The sequence below is a fragment of the Mytilus edulis genome, chromosome 9 (assembly GCF_963676685.1).
Source record: "Mytilus edulis chromosome 9, xbMytEdul2.2, whole genome shotgun sequence".
Classification (NCBI taxonomy): domain Eukaryota; kingdom Metazoa; phylum Mollusca; class Bivalvia; order Mytilida; family Mytilidae; genus Mytilus; species Mytilus edulis.
In genome coordinates this window covers 16,809,695-16,832,936 of record NC_092352.1, presented here as the reverse complement: position 1 = coordinate 16,832,936, position 23,242 = coordinate 16,809,695, and the positions used below count along the sequence as shown (strand labels likewise).

At 32.2% G+C, this 23,242-nt stretch overlaps 1 protein-coding gene and 1 long non-coding RNA gene across 4 annotated transcripts in view; one reads left to right on the top strand and one right to left on the bottom strand.

Moving 5' to 3' along the window:
- LOC139487717 (synaptotagmin-15-like) overlaps nt 1-23,242 on the bottom strand; it is a 162,827-nt gene that overhangs the window by 98,498 nt on the left and 41,087 nt on the right. For 2 of the 3 annotated variants that reach the window (XM_071272738.1, XM_071272737.1), the window contains exon 2: nt 14,779-14,899. In XM_071272738.1, coding sequence (XP_071128839.1) covers nt 14,779-14,857 — 79 coding nt within the window. In that variant the 5' untranslated portion in view covers nt 14,858-14,899. Of the gene's footprint in view, nt 1-14,778; nt 14,900-20,995; nt 21,306-23,242 lie in introns of those variants that run through there. The other variant, XM_071272736.1, reaches the window with a different exon arrangement.
- On the top strand, nt 3,435-7,320 carry LOC139487715 (uncharacterized). Its single transcript, XR_011655870.1, has 2 exons — nt 3,435-4,032; nt 6,526-7,320. It is a non-coding gene; the product is annotated as an uncharacterized lncRNA (long non-coding RNA).

Here is a 23,242-nt window from a genome sequence, read left to right as displayed (position 1 = left end):
CATTTGAAAACTTACAAAAAGTTATCAAAGGTACCAGGATTATAATTTAATATTTAATAATTTAACATTTAATATTTAATAATAGTTATAAAGCCAAACAAGTACAAAGTTGAAGAGCATTGAGGACCCAAAATATCAAAACCACCAGTTGAAATATTATAGTTTCTAATGATATTAGACAAGTTGCTTGTGAGATAAGTCACCGTTTCATCGTATATCACAATTTTGTTATGGGGACTGGAAATTTTATTTAGGGTCAATAAAATCAACGGTACCAATTTTGTTGCACCAGATGCGCATTTCGACAATACATGTCTCTTCAGTGATGCTCGTGGCCAAAATATTTGAAATCCAAAGCTTATATAAAAGATGAAGAGCTATAATCCAAAAGGTCCAAAAAGTATAGCCAAATTCGTGAAAGGAATCAGAGCTTTGCATGCGGGAGATACATTCCTTAATTTATAATAATTTTTAATATTGTGTAACAGCAAATTTTAATAACACAAAAAATCCGTATTTTCATGCCAGTACCGAAGTACTGGCTACTGGGCTGGTGATACCCTCGGGGACTAATAGTCCACCAGCAGAGGCATCGACCCAGTGGTAGTAATAAAATCAACGGTACCAATTTTGTTGCACCAGATGCGCATTTCGACAATACATGTCTCTTCAGTGATGCTCGTGGCCAAAATATTTGAAATCCAAAGCTTATATAAAAGATGAAGAGCTATAATCCAAAAGGTCCAAAAAGTATAGCCAAATTCGTGAAAGGAATCAGAGCTTTGCATGAGGGAGATACATTCCTTAATTTATAATAATTTTTAATATTGTGTAACAGCAAATTTTAATAACACAAAAAATCCGTATTTTCATGCCAGTACCGAAGTACTGGCTACTGGGCTGGTGATACCCTCGGGGACTAATAGTCCATTTATGTCGTTTTACTTCATAACTGTACTGGGAAAATCCTGTAATTGACGATATTATTTTGATTTTGTGTATATTTTACATGTCAATCGAAAAATGCATACCCCATACGATAGTACAAAGAGTATGTTACTGGAAAGAAACGAAAAATTGACAGCAAGAAAGCTGTGGCTGTCATGTTTCTCACGGACACTAGTTTCGAGTCGTCAATATTTGTCAATATGTTCAAAAGCAGACCAAGTATTTTTTAAAGTATTTATAATTTTAGGTACAACGGGATTTATGACATACTACAGACACTGTAATGTGGGTTCATGAGTGACAGAAAATCAGGAACATACCTGGAAGTGAAAAGAAAATAGTTATCAATTTGCTTTATTGTTTAGTTGATGAGGTGGGTTTGTATGACCTCTGCTCCCTTCCCACGAAAACAAGTTTGCCACTATATATGAATGATAAGTATCCATTGGATTGTCAACTGTTTATTTAAATAATATAAACCAAACTGAATAGGTATGCTGTCGACAAAGAAAAATTCAGCATATTTATAATATCGTATTAAGGATGTATTTGTTTGGATTTTCACAAAATAAGGCATAAACTAATGCAACAGTCAGTAGTTACCATTTGTTCAAATCCCATCAAACGATTAAGGAGACAAAAAAAGTTAACTTACACAAACTGATAGAACTATATGAACTCCTAAAAGAGTTAACCAGGTGCGTCGACCTGGAAGGCGTCTACTACTACGAATGTAATAGTGATATTTGTCGTAAAATCAGGACAGATCATTCAGAATATCTAGTGTCTTTTGTTTAAAGAGTAAATAGCTTGGTGCTCACCACTGCAGATTTCTAATGCACTTCTAAATGAATAATCGAACAATCTCAAATAAAGGCAGCAGAAGTACATCGGTGTTTAAAAGTCATCAATCGATTGAAAGAATTCAAATCCGAGTTACAAACTAAAACTGAGGGAAACACATCAACTATAAGAGGAAAACAAGGGAACACTTTTCAGAGTGAAACAATCCATTTCATCTGGATCGCGCTAATAGTACTCAACCATACTGATCAGTTATGTTGGTAGCTATTCTGTACAGAAATTTTATTTAACTGTTGCTTTTAAAAATGATCTAGATATCCTAGAAGAGTGGGATTGATTTTTTTGCTCGCTTAAAACAGGAATAACCCTATCAGATGTTAAGCTTGTACAAAGTCAAGCTATCTGGACTATGTGTTGTTTGTCTTTGTTAGAACGTTCATTTTGTTGTACGAGTCTGATGTTGGTGGTTTGGTTTTGTATCTTGTACTCTTGTAACTAATAGTTTTAATAATTCGTGTTATCTCTGTTATGTAAACTTATTAAGTTTTTATAGTCATAAATCTATTTTTTTTCTTAGCACTGTTTTAACTAAAAAAAATAAACATAGATTTCTCAAACAAAAATGATGAGCAAAATATAGTAAGTCTGGATAAAAGGTAAAATCACAAAAATACTGAACTTAGAGGAAAATCAATTCGGAAAGTCCATAATCACATGGCAAAATCAAATAACAAAACGCATCAAAATCGAATGGACAAGAACGTTCTTATTCCTGACTTGGTACAGGCATATGAATATTGTGAAGTTACAAACTAAGTATAGCATATTACACGATTGTTGCATAAATTTAATCAAAAATATGTAAATGAAATAAACTCAGGGGAAATTTGTCGTATTTGTTTGTTAACATTTAATATATTATAGTATATAGAACTCGATAACATTGTACCTACCTATCATTATATACGTCAAATATCAAAGACAAAACGTGTTCTAAAAAATACTTAACTGTATGTCATCAAAACCAGTGTTAAATTATTCAGTAATGCATACTATTCAAATGTGTCAAATATATCCTCGTGTTATGCAACTTATTATTTTTTCAGACGCTAATGTCTGAATCAGTTAATATAGTCTCTGGTTATTTCCCGTTATCCATTGATGCCTTCTATATTAACGTTTTTATATCGTCTGTTGGACTTGTTAAATTACATTTAATGGATCAAACAAATTAAGTCTGTCTGTTCTTTTGAAAGTGCCGGATCTATGCAAGAAGTAGAAAACATTTTAAGGTTATATATAAAATTAAGAACATGTCGTACAATTTCAAATGGGACAATTATCCAAAAGAGAACAACATGACGTTGATTTAAGCAAGTCGAGGTCCCCGTATGTCCATCAACAATGAGTAAAACCCATATCATATTGTAAGATATAAAAGGACTTGTCATAACACAATATAGAAATTTGAATCAAACAAGGAAACCAATTTCTTGATTTATGTCTAGTACTTGTTGCCATGCTTTATCTGAGAAAAGTGTGCCGTATGACATGCTTACATTTCCCAGTTGTTTGTCTATTGATGGTACCAAAGAATGTCTATGACTTGTTTTTTTCTAAATATTAATAAAATCATTCGTTTCAACTTCATTTACAGGTTCATTCGCTGTCAATATTGTAACAAAATGGGGGTTCTTTGAAATGGAACTTGTTTTCCCTAAAATTGTGTGATGATGTTGTTAAAACCTTACCGTTTATTGACTGTTTTTATTTTATATTTCTTGTACAACTTTGTGTAAACATTGTTAACTTTTTATTATTCTTAACGTCCATGTTTTGAATTTATATTCGGAACTCCCCTCGATTGTTCATGTCAAATGAAGTACATAAACGTTTACCAATCGTTCCGAACATTATTTTGGTAATTACCAATTCCGGTTTTGGTAATTTAGGTATTTTACCTAAATGGTAAATGGTAAACCATTTCGGTAAATAGTAAACCATTTCGGTAAATGGTTTACCAAAGTATAAATACTGAGGAGAGAAAGGAGAAGGCTCAGTACGACTTTACCCTGGGCAAGTGACACACGCTAATTCCAAGCGATTAAATAACCAGAAATAACCAGACTATTTCCGTATAATGTTGGCTTGTTAGGACTTGTTAGTTCCATAACAAGTTGTATTTAGAGAATTACTTCTCGAGAGAAACGTTATCTTTTGACATTGAATTTCCGTTACCATTTGCCGATTACCAAACTATCTTGTTCGTAAACTTTCTAGGTATTTATGTATTATAGTTCCGCTATCCATTTTCTTTACGATATTCTAATATAAAAGTAAGGTATTTATTTGTTAAACTAGAATACTGCTACTTAAGTTATTTATTATGTGTACGAATTGCTGATATTTATTGCACGTAAATACAAGTTGATTTTTATTCGACGAGTTTGTTATTCTAACAAAAACCTAAACGGAACCAAACTAAGATCTATCAGAATACCACAACGTACCACAAAACCTATACAGAACCAACTGTAGATCTACCCGAATACCACGATAACAGAGAACCACGTTACCAAAGAAGAGTCGCCAGTTATAACTTTAGTTCATATATTCCATTCTTATATCAACACACTAAGAGTTCCAATATTTACAGTTAACACCAAAGCCTGACCGCTCGGTTATCGTTACAGTGGTGGCAGCGGTGGGATGTACCTACATTTTTATATTCTTACAATAAGTTGAATAAAATTTTAAGATAAGGCATAAATAAAATAAGTAAAATGGATAGCGCGGAAAATAGATTTGAAACACCTAGGTTAACTGCCCAGGGTAGACCAGTACTCCCCCGATCTCGGTCCTGTGAAACTTTCCATGATCTGACGCCGACCGGAGAGATAAGCATAAGAGTGAACCAAGATCAATGGCCCTCACAAGAGAATACAGATAGATACGAAAAGGATGGTATACACCATACTGACAAAAGGCCATTGCCAGGAGGTCTATCACCATCAACGAAAGTGGCCATTGACCAAGCGAAAAATAAGGAAGTTTCAAATAGGGCAACGGTTGTGCATTTAGAACCAAATGCGACGTGGCCGGTAAAACAGAATCTTGGTGAAGAGTCAAGCACTCTTTATAACCATGCTGCCAGGTCTAGGTATGGGTTTTGGAGTCAGAAAGCAGAGGGTTCTACTATAGCAGAGGGTACTGCTATGGCAGAGGGTTATGCCGGGGCAGAGGTTACTGCAGAGGCAAAGGGTTCTGCTGAGGGAGACTCCGGGAAAACAAGACGGGTCGCGACGTCTTGTGAATCCAGATGGGATTCGGGAGATTTACCTAGGACTTTGGACCGGGGCGTACTCCATAATATGGGGGCAACGTACCAAGCATTACCTTTGACGTCCCGCGGACGATTCAGAGTTGGGGTTAACAGGACCGACCATGAACACCGTACTGATGAAATGACCAGTAATTTAAATTATTCTGGCATTAGCAATAAACCAATTTTTGACCATGATTATGATATAAACTTACAAAATACAAACTATTACAAAAAGAAACCAGTGCTTTATGATGGAGAGACTAATTGGGAAGACTATTTAGTTCAGTTTGAATTAATTGCAGCAATTAATAAATGGTCTGACCTAGAGAAAGCTTTAGAATTAGCTACTAGCTTAAGAGGTACCGCCCAAAGTATTTTAACCAATTTAAAACCAGAGATGCGGACCAATTTTGTACAACTGACTGCAGCTTTAGCGTCACGTTTTCAACCAGAAAACCAAGCAGAAATGTACCGGGCGCAAATGAAAAGTAAAATACGCGGTCGCACGGAACAAATACCTGTATTAGGCCAAGACATAAAACGCCTTGTAAGATTAGCGTATCCATCAGCTCCAATGGAAGTTAGGGATTATTTAGCACGTGATTGTTTTATTGATTCTCTAAATGATGCTGACATGGAATGGGCTATTTTCCAGGCCAAAGCAAAAAATATTGATAACGCCATTCAAGTAGCTCTGGAGTATGAAGCCTTCCAAAACAATAGACGTAAATTACGACACTAAGCCAGTCCGTGCTGTAAATAAATATATAATAATTTTGATTTAGATAGGGATTTGTCTGAACAATTTGATGACATTTCAGGTCGTCTTTCAAAAATTTAATATAACAGAAATAACAATTTTTAATTCCAAGAAATAAAAGTGGTAGACCAAATGACTGGTCGGGGAAACTATTAGTAACTGAAACTGAGTACCAAGTTTTAGCTGAGACTAATTATGATTTATAGGAGAGTCCAATAATTTTGAAAAATTGAGTCAGATAAATATATACTGATAGTTTATATGTAATTGTCAATGTTTTTGACATAGAATTAAATTGATTGATTGATACCAGGTCCATTGTATGTGGGTAGTTTTTTTTATTATTTGTTATTCATCCATGAATAATACCATGTCCAAGATTGTGAAGACAGTGTTAACCAATACACGTAGTGGGATACCCCTGCATGACTAATGGAAGCGTAGTTATGACGATGAGGACTGCTGTATTACCAACACAGTCTGATAAATACTCGGTATCGTGTCTCATTATTGCTGACATAGATATACTTGTATCAATGATTATTGAGTTTGATTTTTATAGATAAAAGTCCATGTATTTATTGGATAAGGGAAAGAGTTTTTGTAGATTAAATGTAATTTTATTTCAGATTTTTATTGAAATTGTGTACATTTGATGATTGTTGTGTAATATGTAATTTGTTTTCAGGAAAATTATTTGTAAAATAGCGCAATATGAACATTCGTCCCGCAGAGAATATTTGATGGTGCTCTATAAACAATTGTCATAATACACAGAATTATTTCTGATGCGAGAACATGCATAACGAGAAGAAGAAGTGTTGCTGCTTAATGAACATTCGTCTAGAACGTCAAGTGAAAAAGATTTGTCAGTACTCTACATAAACATTTGTTAAAATAAGCAGAACTCGTATTTTATGAACTTTCGTAATGAGAAGAAGGTGTGTTGGTGTTTTATGAAGATTTGTTAAGTGAAGAAGATATGTCTGTGTTCTATAAACATTCGTTAAAATAAACAGAACTCGTTTTTATGAACAATCGTTATGTGAAGAAGAGATGTTGGTGCTATATGAACATTTACAAAACTAAAGGATCATAAAGAACTGTGCGGAAGTCAACTTTGCGGGAAGACGAAAAAGAACAATGAAAACTCAGAAGATTGTATTACATTTCTGTTTGATCAAATATTGTTTTATTATTTTGAATATGTATGTTATAGAATATTTTAAATGAAAAATATTGGAGAACTTGTTTTAAATTTTAGGGAATGGCTATTCATGTTTGAGGGCAAACATTATTTTTCAAAGGTGGGGAGAGTGTAATAAAATGGGGGTTCTTTGAAATGGAACTTGTTTTCCCTAAAATTGTGTGATGATGTTGTTAAAACCTTACCGTTTATTGACTGTTTTTATTTTATATTTCTTGTACAACTTTGTGTAAACATTGTTAACTTTTTATTATTCTTAACGTCCATGTTTTGAATTTATATTCGGAACTCCCCTCGATTGTTCATGTCAAATGAAGTACATAAACGTTTACCAATCGTTCCGAACATTATTTTGGTAATTACCAATTCCGGTTTTGGTAATTTAGGTATTTTACCTAAATGGTAAATGGTAAACCATTTCGGTAAATAGTAAACCATTTCGGTAAATGGTTTACCAAAGTATAAATACTGAGGAGAGAAAGGAGAAGGCTCAGTACGACTTAACCCTGGGCAAGTGACACACGCTAATTCCAAGCGATTAAATAACCAGAAATAACCAGACCAAAGTTGTATTTAGAGAATTTCTTCTCGAGAGAAACGTTAGCTTTTGACATTGAATTTCCGTTACCATTTGCCGATTACCAAACTATCTTGTTCGTAAACTTTCTAGGTATTTATGTATTATAGTTCCGCTATCCATTTTCTTTACGATATTCTAATATAAAAGTAAGGTATTTATTTGTTAAACTAGAATACTGCTACTTAAGTTATTTATTATGTGTACGAATTGCTGATATTTATTGCACGTAAATACAAGTTGATTTTTATTCGACGAGTTTGTTATTCTTACAAAAACCTAAACGGAACCAAACTAAGATCTATCAGAATACCACAACGTACCACAAAACCTATACAGAACCAACTGTAGATCTACCCGAATACCACGATAACAGAGAACCACGTTACCAAAGAAGAGTCGCCAGTTATAACTTTAGTTCATATATTCCATTCTTATAGCAACACACTAAGAGTTCCAATATTTACAGTTAACACCAAAGCCTGACCGCTCGGTTATCGTTACAATATTATTAGTTGATGCGGTAATGACCTAATACGATATATATGGGGTCAGTAAATACCATATGGAGTGAGAGCGAAGCTCGAATCTCCATATGAAATTTACTGACCCCATATATATTGGATTAGGTCACTAGCACACTATGTAACAAATATATCTTACTGACTATCTTAAAATGTGATATTTAGACTAGTGGCTTATAAAAGTGATGACGTCTTCAATACTGTTAGTATTATGAACCAACTTAATTCCAAAGGTCTATTCAGAAACAAATGCCAACATTAACAACTTGTTACCTTTAAATGTGTTGTATGAAATTAATTTCAATCGTTCATTATCAAATTAATCGTCTGTTGAAAACTTTAAGATTTTTCACACCACCGTGTTGTTTGTATAAAGGGACACAACTCCACTACTAACCTAATATGGATCCTTAATAACGTAATATGGAATATACACGGTCCCCACGCGGTTGCCCTTAACCAATCATATTCGTAGAAATGTATAGGAGGTAAGATAAATATGTTTACCTATTTGACTCATATTTGATTTATAACATATTAAACCTAAATCCAAATGACAAAAAGTTCACAAAAAACAATAAAGAATGCGAGGACTCAGTATGATGTGCCAGCACTATATGTGTATCTTTGACAAAATGTCATCCATTCAATCATCGAGTCGATAGTCATATGACCCGTTATGAATATAAGTATAATACCAAAACATAGTGTTCATGCAATTGTATAACGAAGACGGGTTTGTATGAATGATTTTTGAGCATTTAAAGCCTATATCATACAGATTCAAACAGCTGCTGTTTATAAGACTTTCGACTTTTATTTACAAATTTTTGATCATCAAGATTCACATAAGCAAACATTGCTAGAAAGATGACTCAAGCTTGTTGGCATAAGAATAAAAAAAATGCATACAACTTGTTATCGAAATGATAAATTTTTAAATATTTATTCATTTTTTTAAAAGTTTTATACCATATAAATTCTTAAAAAATCGAGAGCTTATGTGCAATAAAATATATAGCGTTGTTTTAGTTATTAGATTACTGTATTCCCTTCGTGAAAAACTGTAAATATAGCATGTTTGTTTTCACTTCTGATATTGAGTTTAAACAGACCGTATATTGCGAGTTAGTTATAATACTGCTAGAACTAACAGAAAAAAAAACACAATTTAAAATAAGATATTTGCACTGAAAGTTATTTAATCTTGTTTTCTATACCAAAAGATTTAATTGTTACTTGACTTGTCGTTTTCTACGTTTGTTTTCTAATACTGTTTTTATGAATTTCTGTAAACAACAAATGAAGGAAACTGTAGTATAACGCTGTTCTAAAATCAACACTGATGATTAGGAAACATACAACCGATTTAGAATTTTGCCCATTTTCTACCGTCATGTTGATTTAACAACCATGATAGTTAAAATATATGATATACATTTTCGTAGACATTAAAAATGTCTTTTCCTTTGTAAAATGTTAGGTTTGAATATATGGTATTGGGTTAAATATGCAAATGGAATGAAATGCAAGTTAATCAAGTTTTTAAAGTCTTCTTAGGTACACAATAATGCAACACATTATTTAAAGAAGAACATATAATGCATACACATCCTGCATTATACTGTACTAGGTAAATAGCCTATTATTTCCCAATATCTTTTATTAAATAAAAAATCATATAAATACAAGTTATACGTCGGAATGCAGTAGATTGAAGGATCCTGCTAGTACAGATTGAATTACGATATTTTTTTTTTGAAATTAGAATTCTGATTTAAACTAATTAAAAGTGAGTGCAAATTTGTACATTCTTTGAGGTTTTAATGTTAAAGATAAGCTTTTGCAGTGATATGTTGCATTTTATTAGAATATTTTCAACATTGGGGCGGTTCTTTAACGCATTTAGTCTAGAAAAGGCAATGACAAAAAATATTAAAGTATAAAAAAAAATTAATTCAAAATACTTGTGAATGGTAATTAATCAATTTGATCAATAAAAAAGCATTTTGATTCTTACTAAGATTACACTGACATGATAATTGAGATTTATGGTTTGTATACAAATGAATAAACTCATCATAGATACCAGGATTAAATTTTGTATTTACGCCAGACGCTCGTTTCGTCTACAAAAGACTCATCAGTGATGCTCAAATCCAAAAAAGTTAAAAAGGAATAATAAAGTACGAAGTTGAAGTGCATTGAGGACCAAAATTCCTAAAAGGTTTGCCCGATACAGCTAAGGTAGTTTATTCCTGAGGTAAAAAAGCCTTAGTATTTCGAAAATTCAAAAGTTTCGTAAACAGTTAGTTTATAAATATGACCATATCAATGATAATTTATGTCAGCACAGAAGTGTTGACTCTGGCTGGTGATACCCTCGGGGAATTAGAAACTCCACCTGCAGTGGTATCAACCCAGTGGTAGTTAATAAACTCATCATAGATACAAGGATTATTTTTTTTTCATTTACGCCATACGCGTGTTTCGTCTACAAAAGACTCGTCAGTGACGCTCGAATCCAAAAACGTTAAATGGGCCAAATAAAGTACGAAGTTAGAGAGCATTGAGGAACAAAATTCCTAAACGTTTTGCAAAATACCGCGTCCTGTAAATCCTACCTCTATAAAAACTTTAAATTCAACATTTCATTTGAAGAAGAACTGCCCTACACCAGAAGATGACATTATAAACAAATTGATCACACTTCCTTGAAAGACTAATTACGCCACTATATTGCAACGCTTTCATAAACCCGTCTTCTATTAACGTAAAAAATGGCTTGTTCCTGAACCTTGCTGACCGCAACAGTATTCTTTATTAGATCCTGTCAATTATGGTCATGTTGCAATATGGCGGGAACTGATTGGAATTCTAGCTGTCATTCCTATAATTCCTTACCTAATCTGTATGACATTTTGTTTTAAGTATTCAAGTTTTATTCGAATTACGTGAGACATTTAAAGGATCGTGTTCGCCTGTACGGTTCATGACGTTATTGTATGAAATATACTCCAAAGCACGTTATCACCCTACTTAGTCGATCTGTTCTTATCATATCAAGTCTTCGAGACGTGAGCAGACATGATCAGTGACGTCACAATGTTTAAGGAGAAGTTCAACGCGAAGTCACAACGGGTCAGGGGGTGATATTTAGCTTACTCTTATCAAGCGTAAACCTTTCTAAGAAAGGAGAAAAACTCAGTAATAGAATGTTGAAAATATAATCGTGTTTTCTATGTAGGGATGTCGTTAAATATCCGCGACTCGCCAAAAAGTTCAAATTGTTGCTCGCGGCTAATGTTTCACGATAACAGTGTGTAGAAAACTCAATGAAATAGGGACAAAAGATATCAAAGGGACAGTTTAACTCATAGATCGAAGATAAACTGACAACGCCATGGGTAAAAGAAAAAGACAAACAGACAAGGAATAATACACAAGACGCAACATCGAAAACTAAAGACTAAGGAACACGAACCCCACCAAACATTGGGAGTGACTAACGGTGCTTCGGCGGGGTAAGCAGATACTGGCCCACGTGTGGCACCTTTTGTGTTGCTTATGTCATTACAAATCCGGTAAAAAGTCTAATTCGGTCGGTCTCATTCGTGAAAAGAGAAGGGGATTTTAGTTAAGACATAAGGAATATATCCGATATCATCTGTGAAACGGTTATTCCATAACAGTCAAACAACTCGTGATGGCGTCCGTAAAATTAACAAAGGAATGATCTAAACTTCACCATTTGGAACTCTTGGTTTAATAGCTTCCTTTGTGAGCAGCAACCATCTATCAAGGAAATCATGATAGGACAAACAAGCACGGAAATATCGATTCAATTGGGATATATATACTCCTTATGCTGGCGCTACTGGAATGATGCTACATAGAAATAGAAAGTTCACAATTGGGAAGCTGAAATCATACCTTTTGTCGTTAAGTTGTGTTTTCAATCGACCCTCATTGTCAATTTCTAGATGTAAGTCAATATACGAGGCAGACTAAACTGTGTCTGTAGTATCTTTTTTCTTTAGTTCGATGTGATAAATTCGTTCAACCTATTCATCAAATTTTGAATTATTTAGTGAGAGAACATCATCTTTATAGCGGAAAGTAAAAAAGGATATTGTATACGTTGACGCCAGTTTGATTTGTTACAATTTGGCTGGAAAAAAAACCGATAGTATATGACTGTCGCGCATGCAATGATTTACAAGTATTTAACCCCCTTCTTTGACGTCACTGTACGGTTCACACTTTAGATTATGTTTTATATAATACTCTTACCATTGTGTTAACTTGTAATATAATATTTTTTCTTTTAGCTTACAGGCTTTCAACCTCTAAAAGCGCAATTTATGTATATGGTTAGAACGAAAGATTGTTTTTTTCACTAATCATCATAGTCTTCATATGGTACCAATCCAACACGAGAGATGACATCCTCTTTCTGAAAACACATTTTTAAATGCGTTTTTTTTTCTTCGAAACATACCAATAAACTGTATCAGTGTCCTCCTGATGATTTTGTTTTTTAAAATACTTGTATATGTTATGTTTTGGTTTTTGTCATATCATTGTTGTTTTTATTTGAAAATAAATAAATTTTGTGTTTTTACTGTCTTCTGATTGGTTAAAATTATTAGTTTTATTTTCAATGTTGTCAATTTTGATGGCGACACGCCCACTTTGACGTTGTGTATTCGTACGCCAACATGAGTGTACGTTGTTATTGTTCATATAAATAATATGAAAAGTTCTTTGAGCCTTAGTATTGGTAGAAATTTATTTATAATGAATGGCAATAATTTATTTTGATTTTATTGAACCATAAAACTAATTTTTAATTCTTCACATTTTACATAATTCAATGTGAAGAGTCAAAAATTAGTTTTATGGTTCAATAAATTCAAAATAGATCATAACCATTCATTAAATGCAATAAACAAAAGGAAGATTTGCGGTGCATATTAAATCGTTCCAATTCATATGTTCCCCTAAAACAAAAGAGTAAAACAAAAAACTTTATCAAAAATATGGCAGCTAAAAGTAATTTTCAAAATGTATCGAAAACTTTCTTTACAAATATCCCCAAACATTTATTCTCGACATCCCATTCGTACATGTATAAAAGATGTCACTTGCAACTAACGTTGCTCGTTGATTATCGTTTAAAATTCACCCAGTTTTCCTCTACATACACTATTATGATACAGTTTAAATTCTTGTATTTGATTATCGTATGCTTTTCCTGTCATTATGTACAATAGGTATCAAAGGTACCAGGATTATAATTTAGTACGCCAGACGAGCGTTTCGTCTACATAAGACTCATCACTGACGCAAGTTTCGCGTCCTTTCTATCTCGCACTTTGTATTTACAGTTAATCTGAAATCAGTGACCACATTTTAATGAAACTTTCTATTTAATAATAGATCGTCCTTATCTTTGCAGGATCCCCCTGCAAATATGAATTTGTCATTTTCTGCAACTGTATTCATCGTAAAATGCAGTTAAGATGTATATCGTAATTTGCCATAGACAAGTTTATCAAATACAGTAAAGAGCAAATGCATCAAAGACTCTTCAAAAATCCATATATATATATAGGCAATATTTAATAACTTTACTTCATTCAAAAATCAGTAATGGAAAATACTTGTTTGATGTTATTCAAGATATACATCAATATGTATCAATGAACCTAATAGAGGGGTGGAGGCAAACAGCATATGGTTTGTGAATTGAAATAGAAAACATTAGCCTGTAGTCTATGTTTTCCGTTTTACTATGTAAATCATATGTATACTACGTCGGTTCTTTTACGTCTTATTAAACAAATTTGTATCTGGAATCCTCAAAAGAGCTTGTTTCTTAGTCATAATAATATCAATTATCTTGTGATTTATTCTAATGGTTAGTTTCAGAATATTTCTTTACTAATAGCTTATCATAACGTCTGTTTTGTTTTGTATATATATTTCTGTTTATTGTATGTGCAATAATTGACACAAACACGCCCGCAGTTAAAGCATACGTTGCATATTTGGGAACAAAAAATAACATTTTTAGTTATTATGTCTGTTCGTTTTGTTCACAAATCGTTGTCTATATAATGCAATTACAAGTGAGAGGTTTAGCTAGCTATACAACCAGGTTCAATTCACGATTTTCTACTTGAGACTTGCACCAAGTCAGGAATATGACAGCTGTTTTCCATTATTTTGATGTGTTTCAGCTTATGAAATTACCATTTGATAAGAGACTAACCGTTTTGAATTTTCCTAGTAGTTCAGTATTTTTGTGATTTTTTTTTTTCATACAAAATAACATGTATATTCTAAAATTACAATTTACAAACTATAATAGTAAGAAGATACGGGTGGCGGGGGTGGTGGTGGTGGAGGCAGATAACATCATGCCATAAGAAAAAAGCTGAAATTGAAATACAAATCATAGTCTAATATATACTAAAGAAACTTAAGATCACATATAACAACATAACCTCAATAAAACCGAGGATTTTAATTAACAGTATAATACTTAATAAGATGACATACCTGTCCCTTCTATCTTATAAATGTATTTGAAGTGTAAATGTTTGGTATTATAAAACATGTACTCACATTGTGTATTCACTGAAGTATCAACATCCTTGTCATTCTGGTAATGTCTTGTCAAGCTCCTGTAATTCTCACTAACCATTATTTCCTTCTGTATTCACTAGGAATGCAATTTTCTTATGTTCTGAAAAATAAAATCATCCATGTATTTTGATGATTTTTCCTAGGCATAATCTTCTTATAAATTATCACCATATTCATATTAAAAATTATCATTACATCTACATTTTAGATCAACTATTCTTCATAGAACATAGAGCATTATATCGCACTGACCGCGATCCGTATTTTATAATAATGCATGTTTGAAATGTTTTCGGCGAGGGAAGAACCAAAAATTAGCAAATTTACAGATCTAACATTGTTGGGTTGATGTTTAGACGGGTTGTATATATAACAAGAGATACCAAGTAGCCAACCACACACCAAATTCTTTATCAATATGTTAGAGAAAATTAAATACTACAAACTACAAACAATTGACAGATGCCATACTAAAATCTGAAAACATTAAACAACTGTTCAAATTAAAAAAAGACTAAGAGGAAGATTATTAATTATTGCTAACCTGAATCGAACGCTGATTAAATTCATTATAGAGACGTGCAGGCTTACAGTGTTGTACACCAGAAGCGCGTTTCTTTAACAAAAGACGGTCGAATAATAAAAAGTTGAAAGGCCAAATGGAGAACAAAGTTATAGAGTATCGAGGACCAAACATTTTGATAGGTTTTGACAAAGACAGGTAAGGTAATCTTTTCCGCGGGTAGTACATCCGTAATTTTTTTCGAGAAAAAAATGAAGATTAGAAAACAGTTTACCCGACCGAACTTCTTTTATTTTGGAGTTTATGCGATTTCTAATGCTTTTGTTTGTTGTTTTAAATTATCTTCGTAATCGATTCATATTCTGTTTTCTTTTTTATTGACAACTCTGTATCTTATGTGAAATATGATAAAGGAGTATACATCAGTTGCATGAAACTTATTTAATCAAAATTCAGAAAATCATTACATCTATGATTATCAAGTGTAAATGGATTGGTCATTTTTCTCAATCGCATGGAAAAAAAAATAGAAATACCAAAATTCCGAATTCCAAGAGAAATTTAAATCGGGCCAAAGCTCATACCAATCAATCAAATGGCAAACAAACTGATATCTTCTTGACTTGGTACAGCGTTTCCATATGTAGAATATGGTGATCGAAACATGTGATGAAGTTTCTTCAATCGATTATAACCAACGATGTAATGGTTAAGATGAAGGTATCAATCCTGTTCATTTGTACTATTTACAAATGTACTACTTCGGCTGAACTCATTATTGGTATGATTTTTTTAACAACATGATATTTAAGAGGACTCAGTAATAATCAGATATTGCATCTCTCTTATGAGCCATACTGACGTATCTTCACAAGTACGTAGTCATGTTGAAATATTTTATTGATGATTGATATGATCGGCAATAAAATGCTAGAATATTGCATGATCATCTTATGGAAACAAGAAAAACTATAAAATGAAGATGAATCACTTTTGATATTGTAATTTTATTGAACAAACTAATCAAAACTTTATATCAACATCCGGTCGTATTGCTACGGTACCAAAATTATATATGATAATTCTTGAGTTTATCAAATTCAAATATAAAAAGATTCTATGGTGTGCTAATATGATTTATTATGATACTTTTGCTAATGCTGAGACTAATTATGTTCATTTTTGAAAAATCTGAATTATTAATTAAAAAAATAAATGGATTGCTGCACCCGGATATTCATTTTTTTTAAAGTTGCAGCAGTTCTTATACGATTGTTTTATACTCTTTAATCCATATACTATATACATAACAAGAAAAAACTATAAGGGAATAGAAAAGGATCGAGACTGTTTCCATCGACATTATATGTCTCTCCTAGATTAACGGTGTAATTTGTGTTACAATTGGTCAATTTTTAGATCTTTGTAATGTTTAATCGAAAATATGGCTGCGGAAAACCATGTTCAAAGTAAGTTCACACGAAGACACATCGTATTGGTCAAATATTCGTCATTGATACTGACATCTTTTGTATTATCTATTTAAGTCGTTGCTTTTTTTTTTTACCATAACCCTAGTGTAACAGTGGGTTTTTTTTTGTTAGAAGCGCTTGACTTTGGATGAACGTCGAAGTTCGTATAAAATGACCTTGTCAATACCATCTGTATTTTCGGGAAATGAAAGAAAAATTAACAAAAGTATCTAACAAACTTGTTGTTTGCTCTTTTTGGTTATTGGTAGCTTGTCTGTTTGAAGGAAATATTATTAAATTCTATAACAGCGTCATTGGAAGAAATTTTGGTTTATTGATATCAATAAATCCACTTTGTCATAACTTTGCTCCAAGTAAGTTCAATGTCATTTATTAAAAATGTTGACGCATTATAGCAAAAGTACTCAATCATTTTATCGTGAGAAACATCACACCATGGAGCTTTTTATTCCTACACTGTAATGGTCAAAGAGTAAAATTATTTGACATACTGTACCGTATTGAATCCATTTTTGAAGGATTGTTGTGTACAATTATGAAAATTGTAAGGTTTTGTTTGACATTGAACCTGGATATTGAGTATGTAAATTAGGGACTGGTTGCGAATTTCCGGTCGCTGTCTATACCAAAAGGGTTTTAACTTATTTATTAAAGGTCATATATACATTTGGGAGTTTAGCATAAGGGTTTCTTTTATATCACAAACTAAAACTTTAATAAAAAAAAAAAGTAGTTTTCTTAGATGATGCTTCAATCAAAGCAACGAAAAAAGAATCTAAATTCAATGTTCCATATAGATCAAGTTGCTTAGGTTCTATTGCTTTTTGCATACTATTGGTTTCATAAATGCCCATAAACAAATATATGTCCAGTTAATTCAGAATATCGATCTTAAATATAATCTACTTATTCAGAACAATCATTACTGTAGAAACGAAACAACTGGATTACGACTTATTTAACGTAGCATTCGGATGTTACATCTTTATTAAGTTTTCAAATGGACAAAATACGACCATATACTGTAGATTAGACTTGCAATACATTGTGATTTATAAACATAAATCATCAAACTATTTTATCAGTAGGAATATTGCTTTGTATAATTTTGGGTAAAGGGAGGATGTATTGATTTATGCTGTTTACAAGCAATTATATGATTTGCTTTCTTCTTAACCCTAACAAGGCTATCTGTTAAGAAAATCACTGTATTTTACAGTCTTTATATGCTATTTGTTCACATCACTTTATACACGTGACTAATTGGATATAAAATCAAATTTAACAACCTGTTTGTGCTTTTCTTGTAGGTTTACGATACAGCATATCCGTTGACTTTATAATGTTTCATTTTACATGATTAAACAAAGTGATCATGATAAAACGTTGTTTTTACTTAAATCATATATCAAGATGACATCACAAAATATTCTAATAAGTCTAAGCATAAAATGACTTTTCATGTGATGCAATTAAGTAAAAGCATTTTCAGATGAAAGTAATCTTCCATTTTAATGGTTTTGTTTACATCAAGGACTCGGAAAGAGTTGCGGAACGAACACTTACTTAGGTAATAACATGTCTACATGCATGTGGCACTATGAATAACTAAATGACATGAATTCCGGTTGTCTTCAAACAAAATCAAAATGCAATTGTATGCTAACAAGAAAAAGAGGATTACAATGCGTTTTTCCTTTGTTCACTTTAATACAGAAATAAACAAGGGTCATATAAGGATCATATTCGCAAAGTTATTATTTTATTTTTTTCTCTGTTTGCCATGACTTTGTCAGTTTATCTTCGAATTATGAGTTTTATATCCTTTTGGTATCTTTTGCCTCTCTTCTATCTGAGTTAAAAAGTAATTGTATTTCTATTTAATCATAGAACCACTGAAAAGATGAAATACCTCCTTCCAACCTACATCTTTGTAGATTTAGGTTTAATAGGGTATTCGCAGTATAACACTTAGCTTTCACCAAAATAATATTTGTTTTCAAGTCTCGATTAAAAGAGGGACAAAAGATACCAGAGGGACAGCCAAACTCATAAATCGAAACCAAACTGACACGCCTGGCTAAAAATGAAAGAAGACAAACAGACAAACAATAGAACACATGACACAACATAGAAAACTAAAGAATAAGCAACACTAACTCCATCAAAACCAAGGGGTGATATCAGGTGCCCCGGAAGGGTAAGCAGATCCTGCTCCACTTGTGGCACCCGTCGTGTTGCTTATGTTATAACAAATTCGGTAAATTGTCTAATTCGGGTGGTCACATTCATGAAAGGGAAGGGGATTGTAGTTACGACGTAAGGAACATATCCGATATCATTCCATAACGATCAACCAACTCGTGATGGCGTCCGTAAAATTTACGAAGGGATGATTTCAACTTCACCATTTGGAACTCTTGGTTTAATAGCTTCCTTGTGAGCAGCAATTAATTAAGTTAGTATTCAAGAGGATCGAATGATACCAGAGGGACAGTCAAACTCATAGATGGAAAAAAAAAACAGACAAATAATAGTACACAAGACACAACATAGAAAACTAAAGACTAAGCGACACGACCACCACCAAAACTGGGAATTATCTCTATTGCATGGAATTGTCGCCTGACAGACGGAAACATATTTGCAAAAACTTTGTTATAACATATCTATATAACATACACAGGGTAATGTGCAATAAACCAGCGATCAAATAAATGGAAAAATAAACCTATTAAAAACGACGTCGTTTGATTAATATAATACAATTGAGTTATGTAAATGCAACATTTTGTAAATATGCACAGCAGACTGTACTTGAGTATATTATGAAGATATCGACTCATTTTAGGTTGTAAAACTGACGTAATGAGCTTGTCCTCCAGTTGACACTCGCGTCATTGAACGCAATTGTTACTTAATTCTTAAACCTCATGTTATCATCTCAAACTGATTCTATCATTAAGATATATAAAACCTGGCATTAATATAAAATTACATATCTGTAATTAACTGACAATTTCAGCTGCTCGTCACAGTTCTGTAGATTAATTTATTGGAGATGTATCCTGCAAATGACTTGAATTTATTTCTTTGCTGTTGTAAAAGGAACATTGGCTTGATTGATTTGTTACTCTGTGTCCTTAGTTGTATATAACTTTGAATCACATTTGTATTGAAGTTTGAAATTAAACAAAACGGTGTGGAAAGGGATAGAAACTCAAGCCACACCTCAATATAAAAAATGATACTTAATATTATTAACACACCATCACACATCTTTTTACGTGACCATACATGAGAAGAAACCCGGAGTAAAAGTATCAAAAGGACATACCATTGATTGCCTTCATTAGTTAGATTCTATTGGCAAATGAACCAATATCATAAAAAAATATAATCGTAGTGTATCGAAAGACGGTATTTAAAAGGGGAGAAGGAGGGTTAAGATTTTCTAAAGTTACAAACATACACAAACTGCAGGCATTTAATTTGTTTTTCTATTAGCATATCGAATCGGCTTTTCAATTATATATATATATATATATAAGTATTTATATATAAGTAATTTTGAGTTCAAATTCTTCTGAAATCAACAAACTTAGCATTCTGCACAAAATTTTACCACATTATATATAAAAAAAATCATATAACAAAATATTATCTTCATATTATCATTTAAAACAATTGCTTCAAAACTATTCAGAGTTTTATAGTCAATAAGATTTGTTTTAAATTTATTAAAAACTTGTGTAAACTATTTGCAATCTTGTACGTTATTTCATAAGATGGTCACCAGATTCCAATTACATAAGTGTTTTATTCATAAAATTGGTGATTGGTTGTATTGTTTATGGAATCGAACTGATAATTTTTCTTCTTAAAAAAGAAACTCCAATCTATTCCAACATGCACTTTTAATATCATCTATTCTTTTCATAACATACATGCATTTAATTTGTAGTTTCATTTGAAATCGATTTATATGTATTAAAAAGTATATACTAGAAAGTGAAACATTATTTCCGTGTTGTTTACATTTAATAGTTTTTTAATGCTTATGCATTAGACATCATCTGTCCAACATAACTTCTACAAAGCTTCTCTTTTCGAAATTTAACTTTCAAAGCAGTAAAATCTCGAATGTTGAGTAATGAATATCTCTAAAATGTTACCTTACCTTCAACTCGACAAATATTCCGATATCATAGATTTAGCTTTGTGTATTAAAGTTTTCCATCTTTTCCTTAAATACAATTAGTTGAAATCATATTGACTTTATATCAATGAAAGTCCGTGTCAGCTATAATCAGTGTGTATGTGTCTAGATACATTACAGACTAATGACAATTAGTCCAATCTGTATTGCTTATAGTTATTGCAAATATTATATGATTGGTCTTCGTTTTGTGCTGGCCTCATCAGTTCTATCACTGAAGCATCGTTCACATTCCATAATAGTTATTGGGGAATTATTGAATAACGGAATCAAGTATTTTTCGATTTCTGTCAATTGGTTGAATAATCTATCTATTTAGTTAAAATGAACCATTACTACAAATATGTTAATTGCAACGACTAGAATAATTTTAACAGATTAAGTATAATGATAATAGTTACATAACACAAACTATAATACGTTAAATACATTGTTTTGAAAGAATGTTGGTGTCAATGGAGTTGAGGTATTATACGATGGACTCTGTTATACACATTTGTACTTAAAATATAACTTCTCATTTTTTTCTACAAAATGGGGTAGATTTGGTGTATTAGCTTTTAATTGTGATTATACAAGAATCCCATTGCTGCAAAGATCAACACCGCATGAACATTAAAAGTACACGCACATGTAACAATTGCAAACAGAGCGCCTTTGCCAATTGATATCATTTTCCTGTTTGTTCAAACATAGCAACTTTAATATGGATAATCTTGAAAACGATCAACAGGATATTAATAGCAATTTAATTTCGAAATCAGTATGTATTTAGAAAGGTTGTGTTTCCCTAAAGCACATCTCAAACTCACTGTTTGGGTTAGGCTTTGCTTTGGATCTTTTTTAGTATTAGCTTATCTTCAATGTTTGTATAAGGTTTTGGATTTTCATATATATTTTAGCCTCGGTCCTTACTGAAGAGGCACTCATTATCAAAATCAGTATCTGGTGCAGTATACTTGATTGCAGAATGATAAACTTATCGTAGATTGCAAGAGTAAAATTTCGAATCCTCCCCCGAAAAAAGGCAAATTGATGAAATCGAGCAATGAAAACATAAATAATATCAAAACATACGGAAACGTGGATTGATCTATGGTAAACGCTACAATCAGTACAATTGGGATATTTTCTGGCTGTTAGTTCTTTGTCGTTTGAGGAAGCTGGAGTGCCTGAAGAGAACCACATAACTTCGGTAATAAAACCGACAATCCTATCCAATTTAGATTTCAGTCCAGCGCATCTTCTAAGTTGTTAAAGTTGTAATTCGAACTCACAACATCAGTGGTGACAGGCTAGTGACACAGTATAGTTTGGCCATTTGATCGTCGAGCCCCCCTCTCTTGAAAAGTTGTAGAAAGAAAACAATACTTAATAGACCAATTGAAGAATTGAGAAAGACATAAACAGGCTATGAGGTAGATCGATGTCTCGAATATTTTGAGTGTTTGTGATAGAAGTGCGATAAAACAAATAAAAAGATGAGTAGGGTTGAGATATAAAAATAAACATGTTTAACTACATATATTCCTGTGCATGTCATAATATAAAAACCTGGTCATTAGTTATCCTATGTCATATCAAAGTGATTATTTTGTTATACAAGGAATTTAATACATACATATATCGTATATGTATAAGAAAAACTTGTGTTTCGGTAAGGGACATTTAAAATGTTTCTAAATTGATTTTGGATTATGTAAACAAGGTTTTAGGTTTTGTAACAATGACAGAAATATATTTTATATTAAAACGTTTTAATTTCCAGCACGAGTTCGTAAACACGTGACATAGCCAGTTAGACTTTGATGTTTAGGAGATAGTCAGTCGACTCAGATGCACAACAACAACAAAAAATAACTAGTTATATAACTTCTATATATCAATCAAATGTCTTTCCATCGTGTTTCGTTTTATTGGAATGGCTTTATCAGTTTGTTTTCGAATTATGAGTCAGGATATCCCTATGGTATGTTCATCCTCTTTTTATATAATATGTGATTACATAATTACATATCACAGACGTTTTATACGATAAACCAAAACGGTCTTTTGAGCTTTACGAATTTAAGCAAAAACGAGATAGACAAAAATCAGCATTTAAACAAATCAATCATTTTTTGTGTATAACAAATCATATTTACGCTTAAAGAAGAGGTCCCAGTTTAACCCTTGAAGTTTGTAATTTATTAATAAGCAAAATGGTTT